General features: G+C 42.7%; 2 protein-coding genes across 2 annotated transcripts; one reads left to right on the top strand and one right to left on the bottom strand.

Moving 5' to 3' along the window:
- Positions 1 to 392: 392 nt before the first annotated feature.
- On the top strand, positions 393 to 8,588 carry scarf1 (scavenger receptor class F, member 1). Its single transcript, XM_029446901.1, has 11 exons — positions 393 to 645; positions 934 to 995; positions 1,160 to 1,261; positions 1,921 to 2,461; positions 2,972 to 3,190; positions 4,010 to 4,138; positions 4,922 to 5,028; positions 5,188 to 5,299; positions 6,002 to 6,126; positions 6,423 to 6,560; positions 6,664 to 8,588. Exons 1-11 carry the CDS (start codon positions 545 to 547, stop codon positions 7,779 to 7,781), a joined length of 2,754 nt encoding a protein of 917 aa, XP_029302761.1. The 5' UTR covers positions 393 to 544; the 3' UTR covers positions 7,782 to 8,588.
- vtna (vitronectin a) lies at positions 8,380 to 13,295 on the bottom strand. The gene is made up of 8 exons (XM_029446469.1): positions 13,238 to 13,295; positions 12,413 to 12,532; positions 11,876 to 12,325; positions 11,286 to 11,425; positions 11,032 to 11,188; positions 10,394 to 10,546; positions 9,705 to 10,298; positions 8,380 to 9,187 (listed from the first exon to the last, which is right to left on the bottom strand). The coding sequence occupies exons 1-8, from the start codon at positions 13,293 to 13,295 to the stop codon at positions 9,069 to 9,071; spliced, it is 1,791 nt and encodes a 596-aa protein (XP_029302329.1). The 3' UTR covers positions 8,380 to 9,068.
- Between the last annotated feature and the right edge of the window lie 386 nt (positions 13,296 to 13,681).

Here is a 13,681-nt window from a genome sequence, read left to right as displayed (position 1 = left end):
TCCACCCTTTTTTTCACCCATGATTCAAGAATAAAATACACAATACTAGATTCAAAGATGGCATTGTGCACCAATTGTTGTGGCTGTTGAATGAAAGCAGTAGCTCAAAGTGATCACGTGACCATCATTGTACTGACTTTCAAGACTTATAAGGAGGACGAAGGCGTTCTTCATCATGTCCTGGAAGACTGTCAACAATAGATTCTGGGAAAAAGATGTTTGTACGTTCCCCACTAGTGTGTGCGGCGAGTTTTCTATGTTAGTGTTCGACCATCTTTAAAAAGCTCTGTGTCTGGCTGAATAGAAGGAAGTGGCTCTGACTTCCCCAGGAAATGGGAAGAGGAAACCTGGAGGCTTCGACCTCTTCGGCTGCAGTGGAGCCACAAGACGACTCACAGCAGAGAAAGAAGGAGGGACGGGTGGAGGGTAGACAGAAAGAGAGATACTGCCTCTCATTGTGCTCCCTCTGGCTCAGGAAAAGACTGGACACAAAAAGATATTTGATATTTGGTCTCTGGGTTTTAGTTTTGGACTTTGTGTGGAGATGAAGCTTCTCCTCAGAGCTCTGAGTGCTCTGCTCTGCTGCTCGCTGTCCTCCTCACAAACACTGGATCCTGCTGGGAGCAACGTCTGCCACAATATCAGGTACAACTTTACCTTCACTTACACCTTTTTACTGTTGATTTTGACACTAAATCACTATATTAGTACTATTCCTTTGACAAATTGTAGCCTGCCTTTGAGCCAAAGTATTTATCAAGAGGTTTAGGATTGTGCTGGACAGCTCCTTGGTCTAAACACAGGCTCAATTTTAAATTGTGTCCTTTCAATTGTTTTCTCTATTGCTAGTGTTTGTAGTTTGTACAGAATGTGTTTTCTTTTTTATAAGTTTGAGATTTATCAGAACGATTTGATTATTTTATATATATTCAGGGACCCCTCCACCCTGGTCTGTTGCACTGGATGGCGTCAAGAAGGGAAAGAGTGCACCATACGTGAGTTTAACTATTCTAATGGACAACAATCTGCAGGAGTTATGCTTTTACTGCCTCCATCTTTGCTTTGATTTCCTTGTGTCTCATTCACTGGTATGCTCTGTGTGTGTGTGTGTGTGTGTGTGTGTGTGTGTGTGTGCGTGTGTGTGTGTGTGTGTGTGTAGCTGTGTGTGAGGCTGAGCAGGCCTGTCTGAAGGATGAGATCTGTGTGTATCCAGGAGTGTGTCGCTGCCCACCTGGCTACTACGGAGCTCACTGTAAAACACGTGAGTTACAATGAACAGGAGCTGTTGAGCATTGATTTACTGACATGTCTGTTTTGTTTGATTTACAATGCACTACATATTTTCAGTTTTATTGTTTTAAAGTAACCATTTAGGGTCACTTAAGATGATACTAATATTGCATTTTTGTGGAATGACATCATAAACCAGTAAATGTTTCTCCTGTTCCTGTTGGAGAGAATGTGAATACTAAACCACAAAATCATGAGTCACCGTTGCATGAAACCTGTGATGGAAGAAGTATTCAGATCTTTCGAGTAAAGTAAAAATACAACATTTCTATACTATATACAAATACTCCTTAACAAGTAGCAGTTCTGAATGATTCCGACTTAAGTAAAAGTACAGAAGTATTATCAGCTTAATATCATGCCTCCCACACAGTTTTATGCACCTGTTTGTTTTGGCCACTCTCACTGCCACACCCTCTTTTTGTCATTTGGCCTGAACACAAACACACACATGTAAACACACACTTGACCTCCATGCCAAATTTCAACCTACTAGAGTGAAAACTGTGACCGAAATTGTGGGGACATTTGTGTTGACCTACCTAGTTACATTCCACCACTGGTTAAAGGGTTTTGTACAGTAGTGGTGTTATTTGTATTCCCTGTGTTTGTTTGTTTGTTTGTTACCAGGCTGTCCTGCTGAGTTCTGGGCTCCAGACTGTCGCAAGGTGTGTCAGTGCCACCCACACGGCCGCTGTCACCCTGTCACCGGTGAGTGCACCTGCAACTCCAACCGCTGGGGTCCACTGTGCCAGTATGCCTGCAAGTGCGGCCGGCACGGCCACTGCAACCCAGTCCACGGAAACTGCACCTGCGATGAGGGATGGTGGACACCAACCTGCTCCAAGCTGTGTCAGTGCGTCAGCGGGGGGTCTGCGGGCCCCGGCTGCGACCAGCTAACAGGCCGCTGTCGGTGCCACAGGGGCCACTGGGGGCTGAAATGTCCCATCGCTTGCAACTGCTACATGTCGGCATGTAATCAGCGTACCGGTGTGTGTGAGTGCGAGGCAGGCTGGTGGTCATCCAGCTGTGACCGGCGATGTAACTGTGACTTCACGCACAGCAGCTGTGACCCGGCCAATGGGGAGTGCGTGTGCCACCCGGGGTACCAGGGTGTCTTCTGCAACCAGCCCTGTGAAGCTGGGAAATACGGCAGTGGTTGTACAATGAGGTAAGTGTAGAGTAGATACAGTTGTGGGTTTCAAGGTTCCATACTTTAAAAGGTGAGATTCTTTATTATAAAGCAGGTCTAGGTGCTATATAAATACTGTGAAAGTATCAAAACAATCAATCCACGGAGAAATGCACAAAGTGCGTATGAAGAACATGTGCCTTTAAATGAGCCGTCAGGACTTTCGTAAGGTTATGATGTCACAACGATACAATATAAAGGTAGAAAGTGCGTCTGCAATGACGGTACAGAGAGTGCAGATACAGAAGACCCGGAAACACTGACCAATGAGAGAAGACCAAGCTTGTTTTCAGGAGTCGGGCTTAATGAAACAGGCATATCCAGACAGACAGTATGAGCAAAATGATGAATGTGTTTTGAACATTAAAGCATGTAAACATGTTCTAGTAGAAAGCCAAAGTAAAATGATGAACCTGAAAATGTGCACAATATGTCCCTTTTAAATACCTGTGTGTTGCTGGTAACTCTGTTTTTCTCTCCTATCCTCAGTTGTGGTTACTGTAAAGACAACCAGATCTGCTCTGACACTGATGGCGCCTGTGATGCCTGTCAGTCCGGCTGGAACGGGACACGATGCGACCGCCCGTGCCCGGCCGGTTCTTATGGCGCCGGCTGCCAGGAGGAGTGTCCACGTTGCAGGAACAAAGAACCCTGTGACCCAAAAACTGGGAACTGTTGGAGGTGTGACCCTGGGTGGATTGGTCCCAGGTGTGCATGCCTGTTTTATACACAAACTTTTAGTTAACTAGGAATTCACATTGAGATTAAAACCCTTTTTACAATGTGAGACCTAGTCAAGACATTTTAGGACAACAACATCAGATCAAAACAATAGCTACGACAAAAAATACATTAACAAGGCAGCAATATCCAGTCGTGTTTGTTAGTTAATTGGCTGGTTGGTTAAAGGCTCTTTAAACTGAAGCCATTTGTGCGACCTAAGATTACGACTGCTTTGCAAAAATGAAAAACTTCAGGTTTGAGTAAATAGGAAATGTGCCTGAGATGATTTTATAGACCAAAATGTACCAGTGTTGCAACCTATGCAAAGTGAGTGATGACCATCCTGCCATGCTGTATAAGATAGAATTAGTGACACACCTCAGGGCTGACTGGTACAGGACACAGTGGCTGGTTTTGGAAAAAGGTTGGCTGTAACATTAAGTTAATGCAGTTCATAGTTAATGTGCTAATACATGCAACTCTAATGGTACGATGTTTGTAGTCTTCGGTAATGGTTAAAAGTTAACTTTGCGTGAAAATGCTCCTTGATCTTATCTTTCATTATCTTTCACATTTATAAAGTAGCCAGCATTATAGAGTGTGTCTCATTTATATAGGCTGTAAAGAAAATGAGGGTGAGTGTGTGTGATAAAGAAATCTTTCTTGCATGCAAAGTCCATAATTCCTCAGATGTGTGGGACAATATCCACAAAACAGAGGAAATCAAATCCAACTGTTTTACATGTAGTGAGATTAGAAATGGATGTGAAATGATTATTTGTGTCCTTGGTCCCTGTCGCCCAGGTGTGAGGAGGCCTGCACTAACAGGACGTTTGGAGACGCCTGCAGCTTCCTGTGTAGCCCTTGTTTCCATGGTAACTGCCATCACGTGACAGGAAGATGTGTCTGTCAGCCAGGCTTTCAGGCAGAGAGGTGAGCTTAAAGAGATGTTGAATCATCCTGTGTTTTTACTTTTAGACATGCCTGTTGTATTATGAAAACTTAGTAGTGACCGCAGATTAATAGTAAGAGCTTTTATACTTAGGGTTGGAGCATATGTTACATTTGTGTGCAAATATTTAAACTGAGAGAAATGTTTTCAAAGGATACGCAGTGTGAGGTTTTAACCACATAAACAGACCTATCTGAGAATCAATACAGTATTACAAAACATGATGTCGCAATATCGTCTTATCACATAGGTGCCTCCATAGTAGAAATAATAAAAAACAAAGCAACATGTACTTAAACACATCACAACCACAAATGACACTTAATGCACATACAGTATTACATAACCAGTGACGAGAAGAAGCAACATATCACACAACCCCTCACATCATACCATGAAGCTATAGCACAGCTCCTGCAGCCTCAAGCGACATTATTTACATTTATTTTGTTGAGTCAGGCTATGACTATGTGAATGTGAATGTGGTTTTGTATCTTCAACCTGAAGAATGAGACGTTTTAAACCAAGACATTCGTATAAATTAAGAAAACAAAACAAAGTATGCTTTGTAAAATAGACGGCATTATTGTTATTGTGTTACATGCAAAACCTCCATTATGGTCCCTTAAACGTCCTCCTCTATGACGCAGCGATCTTTATTATAGTATAGTTTCACTGTTCACTGAAATAGATCATGATTCATGAACAGGGTTTTTTTTGTGTGCTGTGGTGATGTAATTGCATGACTATGTTTATTTCCCCAGCTGTAACAGCAGCTGCCCCGCCCTGCAGTTCGGCCTCAATTGTTCCTCCGCCTGCGACTGTGGTGAGGGGGGCGGCTGCGACCCCGTCACTGGTGTCTGCCCCAACAGTACGTCCCTCCATCCATTCATTCTTTAAAATGCATCTGTGTATGCTGGTACATGGATTAGTGAAGGGCATCACATGTTTCTGTGTGTGTGTGTGTGTGTGTGTGTGTGTGTGTGTGTGTGTGTGTGTGTGTGTGTGTGTGTGTGTGTGTGTGTTTCAGGTGGCAGAGCTGCAGTTATAGCAGGTGTGCTGGTACCTTTGCTCCTGTTGCTCCTCGCTGTGCTCTGCTGCTGTTTGTGTTGTGGGGGAGGTCCTGTTGATGGCAAAGACAGGTCTGTACCTCACTGCTCTCTATCAATATTATGATCACTTGGCAAACTGTATAATCCCAAACACTGCTGGACCACCTTGAAGTGGACTTCAGTCTTAGCAAACGTTACTTATATTTCTCAATTTTTAAAATACTTGGATTTTGGGCGTGTCTCTTGTCCCTTTACAGCTCCAGAAAAGAGCAGAATCTTATTTATGTAAAGCAAATAATTATTTAATGGCATTATTCTGACATTTTGAATGGTGGAAAGTAGGGGTGTCTTGATTACATGTCTTTTTATTTATTTTATATATATACCGGTATTGGTATAATACACATTATGACAATATTGTGTTGGCAGATGTTTATCTGGTTTCCCTTTCACTATCCATGAGTGTAATTGTTCAGTTTTTACGCTCTTGTACAGTTATGGTTACACTCTTTCAACCTCCCTATACTCTTACTTTTTAATGTGAATTTTATTTTCCAAAAAAAGAGACATATGTACAATAAGCAAAGTTAGGATGAATTTGACTGATCGCATTATTATTATTATTTATTTTTTCAAACTTTCAATAATCGTGTAGTAAAAATGTGATATGGTGACGGCCCTGGTGCAAAGACATTCCGTACAGGAGATGTGTATTATTAAAGTTCAGCTTTACAATCAACACGAATTCAGCTATGTGGGAATCTTTTACAACATAAATCTTTTTCCTTCAAGGGCGACTTTGGCTGATGGAGGCTTGTCAGTTCGGATGAAATATCACGTCTACAGTGTCCTGGCGAACATCGGTGCTGCCCTCCCCTGTATTTCTGACTGGTCCTATGGCCTGCCCCGTGTCACCGGTCAGTCCTACAGCACAGTATTTCACATTACAATATATCTGTGTTTGGATTGGTGAAATATTTAAAGGAGGAATTTCTTCAGTATTAAAGACAATGGACCTAAAAACACATATTTCAACATGGAAAGACTTTTCAGTCTGGAACGTATAACTTACATCAAACTAAATATATCACATTTGTGCTAAAGAAAAACGTGTTTCTGACCATAAAGATCAAAAACCTTCGAATAGACAACGAGCCTTGTATCAATTTGACTAACATTATTATTAAATCTATTTTTCATGTCACACACACAGTGTCTCACCATGACCCAGAGCTGACGTTCAACCACAGCTTCATTGAGCCTCCTTCCTCTGGCTGGGTGACTGAGGGGTCGTCCTTCGACAGTGATGAGGAGGAGGGAGAGGCGCTCTACTGTGTCCCTCCGAGAGAAGGTAGGAACAAGGATACACCAGACTGTATACTGCAATACTTTGTTGGTGAGCAGAACATCTCTTCTTATGTCGCCGGACTTTTCTGTCTCCGTGTCTTTGGCAGACATCCTGGCGGTGGCGGGCGGCGAGTTCCACGAGATGAGCTCAAAGTGTAACATGTTCTTAGACCCGTCCGGCTTCAGCAGTGAGGACATCACCTCGCCCTTCAACATCCCTCGCACCTCCAGCATCGCCAAGTCCAAGAGGCCCTCAGTCTCTTTTGCAGAGGGCACCCGCTTCAGCCCCAAGGAGAGGCGTGGCTCGGCTCAGGACCCCGCCGCTCTCCCCGGACACCCACGCAACAAACCTAAGTCACCCTGGGGTGTTTTGATGCTGTCTGCCCTCCAAAGTCAGGGAAGTGCGGCTAGAACTGGGGAGGAAGATGCAGCTGAAGGTGATGAGGGGGAATATGAAGTGGATATGCAGGCGACGGACAATCAGGAAACAAACTCTGAGTCGGGGGACCAGGAAGACGACAGAACCCCCGCCCGTGCCACCCTGCAGGTCCCTGGGGCATCAGGACGAAGGCGGACTATGTCCAACACAGCTGCTCATAAAGTGAACCAGCTGCCAACATCTGCCTCAGATGCTCAGGTTGGGCTCTTAAATAAGGTCACCACGGTGTATGTGACGGTGGGTAAGGCAGGTAGGCCCGTGTCGAAGACGGAGACGAGCTCTGATGGCCCCGTTCAGGCCATGCTGCGGCGAATCGGCAGCCTCCAGAGACAAAGGGAGCAGGAGTCTGGCAGGCCGAAGCCCAAAGGAGCTGAAGCGATTATCAAACCCCCCAGGAGGAAGCTCGGCGCTCGGGCGAGTGTGTGGGAGGAGGGCGGGCCGCCTGCAGGGGAGGTCGGCATATGTAAGCCAATCAGGAGAAAGCATGCTTCTATTAACACCTCTGACACAGCTGGTGCTAGTGACACATCATCAGAGAGCGGCACTCCTAAAAGGCCTCTGTCGTCCATTTTGAAGAGCGTGCCAGAGGTGGCTTCGGCTGACTCAGGGTCAGAGCTGAGGGCTGAGGGTGGCGACCCCACTACAGGAAAAACTGAGGTCACCTACCTGACCGTGGGACCAGCAGGAGACGCTGTGAGTCTCACTGAGGTCATCGCCAACGAAGGTGCAGTGGTCAGTGTGAACGATGAACCCTGCTATGAAAACATCATGATTAAACACTCATAACCTCTGAGAAGCCGTATGTCAGCAGGTCACATATTGATTCTGATTCAAACACGACTGCATATTTATCCCTCTGCAGTTATAATGTTACAGGCACAAAGGGAAAAGATAAGCTTAGATTCTACAGACTATAGATGAAACACATTCAATTATTTTTTGAGGTTGAAAGATAAATAGATAACAAAAGAAATATCAACTGAGCGATAATTGTTTTTATTTCCTTCAGTTATGCATGTTGTATTAATTGTATACATACAAGTCTGGAGTCCTTTTTGAACATCTGGGTTGTACCAGGAAGACAAGAGTAAACAACGGCAAAGGTAGTTGTGAAGCATCATGAAGTGTGTTCTTGATGGTTTTTATTGGTCATGGATGACAATACAAGTAAGAACAGACTTTGTTGTGAATATGCAATCAAACGTCCGACGTCACTCTGAATCAGTGACACATCGTTCAAACATCCGTCAAAGAATCGCTACAATGCAACAAGACTGCTTTGTCAGTGTATTATAGTTTGGTATTATATTTTTCATTTCAAGTCAGAAACCGTGATGTTTTCTACGACCTACAGTCAAAGTCCCTCCTGCCTACTGCTCTCTGACCTCTGACCTCTGACCTGACCTCTGATGTGACTTGATGCTGCTGTTGGGTAAAAACCCCAGTTCTGCAATTTAGGGCTTTTTCTTTTCATTACTCAAGAGGATATCTGTACAACCTCTTAGTGGATGAAAGCCTTGTGTTATATTTTGTTATTCACTGTATATATGCTTTTGATTAATAAGTGGAAAATAAACATTTTTTAATTTGTAATACATGATTTAAGAAAACATCACTGTCTGTGTGGGTCTCTGAATGAATGTAATGTAGCAAACTAAGAAATGAGAAGCTGGGAAACTGTTGCAAATGATTTGAATTATTATTATTATTATATATGATTATTATTATTAATAACAATAATACAGTATATTTTCAAAATGTAGCCTAAAATTCACTTTGCAAACTCTTCTGGCTTTCTAAATTGAGCTTATTGTCCTTATAGTTGTGTTTAATTAGGTAGGTCAGCTAATGTTAGGAACAGATGAGATGACCTGAATCCACCAGGTGAACTTTGGTCATGTTTTGACTCATTGATCTCCAATATTTGCTAAAGTGGACGAGCAGTTAGTTTTGTGCTGCTCTTGTGTCACACTTTCAAGAAGCCAGCACGGCCTGTTGCAGGTAAACTGAATGTGCCGTTATATACCATGTGTAGTCCAGATGATTATATTAAAATAACTAAATTATTTGAAACTACTTCTCTGCCCCGGTGGTGTCTGAACAGCCGAGCCAGTACTTGGCGATGGATCTGGGGTATGGAGGCGAGGCTGAGTCAACTCTCTTGGTCTTGAGATCGACTCTGTAGTATGTTTCTAGAAAACACAGAAAAACAACACATTTATTCTCCCTCTCTGGAGCAGCTCATGGTCGTCCCGGGTTTTCCTTTATGTGTGAAGGAATTCGCACTCTCGATTAACATAAGTTTGGATCTGTCATCGCTGTCAGCATTCATCAAAACACTCCTTTATGCTTGTCTTTTCTTGTCTTTGGTGAATGGTAAACCATAACAGTACTGACAGGCAGAAATACACAAGTACTTCAGTGTACTTCATCTTTTCTTTGTCATGTGGACTAATACACAGCATGTTAAACTAGTTATAATAAGCCGAGCTGGGGAAAGTTTGATGAAATGAGTTAAAATGAGTTCCTGTCTGCTCTGTAACTCGTCTCACAAAGGTCTTCTTTCATTAGTCTGTCTTGAAAAAGCTGAAACATGTTCCTGGGGTTAACTGGGTACCATGACCACCTTTGAACTTAGATAAAACAATGAATATTATGTTATTATTGTTAAATAGTTTTGTATGCCTTATTAACCTAAACAGCACTTACCTCCTCTGAAGAAGTAGACGCTCTGTATGGGCAGACTCCCCTGGATGGACTCCCAGTACGACCTGTCGTTTCTGGAGTCATAGTTGCCTCTGTTGTTCTGGCGGGTTCCGTCTCTCCGTCTGTTCTGGTCCAAGTCTTGATCCCACATTCTGTCCCAGTCTCGTCGGAGCCTCTCCTCCATCTCCATCCTGCTCTCTGCCAACCTCAGACCCATGTCCATCCCCCTGTCTGCAAAGTCCTGGCCCATGTTCATCCCCCGCTCAGCCATGGACTCCCAGAAAGGTGAACGGCTTTGCCTCCTGCGACCCCATTGCTGTCCATACTGCTGTTGCTGCTGTCCATACTGCTGTTGCTGCTGTCCATACTGCTGTTGCTGCTGTCCATACTGCTGTTGCTGCTGTCCATACTGCTGGTGCTGCTGTCCATACTGCTGGTGCTGCTGGTTCCACCGCTGCACAGACTGGTAGTTGTTGCGGCGTCCTGTGGACCTCAAGGGAGGGACGTACATTCTGCCGGCCATGACAGCATTCACTGGGGCCTTGAGGCCCGTCCAGTCCTTGTCAATGAAGTGGTGTTTGTCGTGATGCTGAGGCACTAAAGAAAGTTAGAAACACATGAAGCTAGTACAGGTGACAACACCTGTCTTCACCCCCAAACAAGTACAAAAGGTCTATAACGCCACAACTCACAGCCAGTGAAGAGCTCGCTGAGAACACGTTCATAGTTGTTGTAGTACACGTCTGTGTAGCGTCTGAACATTGTGGACGGAGAACTCTCCGACATGGTGATACACTCCTCGTGTGACGGCTGGTGCAGAAACTCGTACATGTGGTACTGATCCCCTGGAAATACCAACAAGATGCCCCAAATTAAATGTTTTTTTTGCATCTTAAGTAATTATATAGCTACAGAGCAGCAAAAACAATAAATTACATAAATGGAATAGAGAAGAAAAACAAACAAACACACACCATTGTATCTTTCCCATCTGTCTTCAGAGATAATTCTCAAAGTTATTTTTTCCATTCCATATTTTTAATTTACAAGATCCTTAATTTTGGAATTAATTAAATTATCTTTTTTAACCTATTCCTTATGATTTGTTTAATTATTGCTACCCTTATTACTAGGAATAAGTGAGAATCTTTTCTCTTTTTATAAAAAATACCAAAAATATCTGTCATCTCTCTAATAGAATTTCCCCAAAAGCCACTTATTATAAATAACTTTATGTTAGGTACATGATAAGTACTGTCCAAATGATCACATGTTCAAAACACCAAATATTTTATAAAGATATCTGGATATGTTGTGAAATTGTCTGTACCTTTGAAAAAATAGACCTTCTCCTTTCCATTGTGACCGGGAGCCGGCAGAGCAAACGCTGCGTCCACATGATCAGGAATTTTGTCAAAGCCCACGCTGATATCTCGAGGATAGTCGTCATCCAGCACACCGTTATCAAACCTCCAGTACTTGTTTCCCTGATGAAGGTTTTGATTTGTTAAGACATTAAATTGTTATCACAGCAGGGGTCTGAAACCTGATTTATTAATACAAGATGATTTGCTGTGTCCCCACCTTGAAGATGTAAGTCTTCCCTTGACAGTTGACGCGGGTGAAGGCAGCATCAATAGGCCCGCTGATGCCCCACACGTCCTTTATGAGCTTTGGATAACCAGGAAGCACGGACATCTTGTCCAGTTCAAAAAAGTAATCCCCTGGAAAAAACACAAAGGTTCATAAGCATGTTCCTCCTCCCTAGAGTACACTGTGCATACGATTAAGTAACATATAGGTGATCTTTAAAATAATTCTAATTATACAACTAATATGAGGCGTAACACGAATATTAAAAACCAGCCCAGAGTTATATCTCCTTCTATTCACTCTGTCATCTGCGTGCCAATAAATGCCTCTGCATATTCTTTTTAAAGGATGATTTCTTTTTTGATATTAAAGGGATAATTATTCCAGTTTGTTGTGGCAGTTCTTTTTCATCAAGTTCATTTCATTATGACCATTACCGGCAAATCTGGTGTTGTGGTTATGTTTGTTATTGCAGTAAACTATTTGGCCTCTTTCAGTTAATGGTGCACAATGTGGCATGCTTAACAGATCTTATTCTTCAAGTTTTACAGTTTACATTTGAATATAAGGGGATCACTCACCTCTGAAGGCGAATATGGAGCCATTTTTTAGTTGCATGAAGGAGTCAAAAGGCCTCCCACTGCAGGTCACAGCGTCCGGGTCGGGGGCTTCAGTGGTGGCCGTTGTGACGGGCACAGTGGTCGTCTCAGCTGCTGCCTCAAACTGAAGGGGGGTACTGCTGGGGAGCGTCTGTGTAGGTGGGACTGTCTGTGAAATGGGTGTTTTCGGTATAACAGGGATTTTCCAAAGTATGGTTTCGATCAGTCGAGGGGGTTTGGTCATTTCTAGTGTTGTTTCTGGATTTTGTTGATGTCTTTGACCGAAGTCTGACGTGTGCTGCTCTTTGGGCTTCAGCTGGCGGTTGATAACAGTGTTAGACTGGCTGTATGCTGGAGGCGAGGGAGTGGTACCTTCAAACAGCTCACCACCATCATCATCATCCTCTGCAAACACAAAGGTGTCTCCTCGAGCTGAGGGAGAAAAGTGACATCAATGCCCATCTTTCCCTGTCTAACAACATTAGTGTGTCTTAAAGAAAACGAGCGGAGGTTTCTTACTCGTCATGCCACAGGTGACCTCAAAGTCAGAGCAGCAGCTCTTGTAATACTTGCACATGGAGTCACACTGGCACTCCTTCTTTGAGTCAAAGCCATCCTCACAGCGATCCATGCAGGACTCTGAAGATGAAATGACATAGTTAAAGAAAATAATTGTACGTCTGACCAAATTAATAATGAATTAAGTGAAATGTAGGCTTTGACAGCATGTCAATATCAAAGGCTCATGGGACATGTTGTTCTTTATTATTGATAGTATTTATTTCATCATTGTATCTTACTCTATATATTTAATGCCTGCTTACCGTAACCTGTTTGTATTCATAATTGTAATTAGTGCAAACATAAGTAACTAAAATAACTATTTTGATACTGATAATTGCTTGTCATGATTGTGCTTTGTCTGCTGGTCAGACAAAAAAAAGCTATTTGAAGACATCACTTTTTAAAAACTATTACTGACATTTTATAGACTAAACAACAAATTGACTATTTGTAAATAATAATGAGATTAATTGATAATGAATATATATATATATCTGTTAGTAGCAGTCCTGACTAAAGAAATCAATATGTCTACTCGTGTAGACCGGGCACCCAGAGTTTATACCTCCGATTGTTTAAATAAATTAAAATTAAATGATTATGTTGTTAAATGTTTGCTTTGTGTTGTAAGCAGGACACACAGAGTAGGCCCATTATCAAGTCTTACTGAAACATGATTACACTATACTGAAGGAGAAAGAAAAAACAGCACCTTCCTCTATTAGCTCACTACGAATACTTCTCTGAACATTAAAAGAGATTTTTTATTGTTGTACTTACCATCTGCAGCAAAAGTCTGAGCGAGCAGAGCGAGCAGCGGGACGGCCCACAGCCTCATGTTGCCTCTGTTGTGTGAGAGCACAGAATGAAGAAATAATGACGGACTGCATGCTCACAATCATTGGAAACATGTGTCAGTCACCCCGCTTCCTTGTTTACTTTAACCTTATTTGCAAACCTCTTTCTAGTGGAGCAAATAAACAGAGAGAAAGAAGTTTATAGGAAACAAAAGTTTAAGCAATGTGACCTCTGACCTCGTTACTTTTTGCATTTTTACTCAAATCTACAACATTATCCTGTGTTATTTTATTAGTTGCTTTCAGGACAAGACTAGACCTGAATGTAGCTATTAACCTGAAGGTCAGGCCTCAGTGAAGAAAAACAGCCTGCTGTGTCGTCCCATAAAACAGTTTAACACATTGTTACGAGCTAGTAAAAAAGATT

This window comes from Cottoperca gobio, chromosome 13 (genome assembly GCF_900634415.1).
Source record: "Cottoperca gobio chromosome 13, fCotGob3.1, whole genome shotgun sequence".
NCBI classification, from domain to species: domain Eukaryota; kingdom Metazoa; phylum Chordata; class Actinopteri; order Perciformes; family Bovichtidae; genus Cottoperca; species Cottoperca gobio.
This window is presented reverse-complemented; position numbering and strand designations above follow the sequence as displayed.

Excerpts from the sequence above, each read along its gene's own strand:
- scarf1 (XM_029446901.1), top strand. The coding sequence starts at position 545 with ATGAAGCTTCTCCTCAGAGCTCTGAGTGCTCTGCTCTGCTGCTCGCTG. Across the intron at positions 5,029-5,187 it reads CACTGGTGTCTGCCCCAACA|GTGGCAGAGCTGCAGTTATA; the intron begins GTACGTCCCTCC and ends TGTGTGTTTCAG. Across the intron at positions 6,561-6,663 it reads CTGTGTCCCTCCGAGAGAAG|ACATCCTGGCGGTGGCGGGC; the intron begins GTAGGAACAAGG and ends TGTCTTTGGCAG.
- vtna (XM_029446469.1), bottom strand. The coding sequence starts at position 13,295 with ATGAGGCTGTGGGCCGTCCCGCTGCTCGCTCTGCTCGCTCAGACTTTT. Across the intron at positions 11,426-11,875 it reads CTCCATATTCGCCTTCAGAG|GGGATTACTTTTTTGAACTG; the intron begins GTGAGTGATCCC and ends TGTTTTTTCCAG. Across the intron at positions 10,299-10,393 it reads CAGCGAGCTCTTCACTGGCT|TGCCTCAGCATCACGACAAA; the intron begins GTGAGTTGTGGC and ends AACTTTCTTTAG.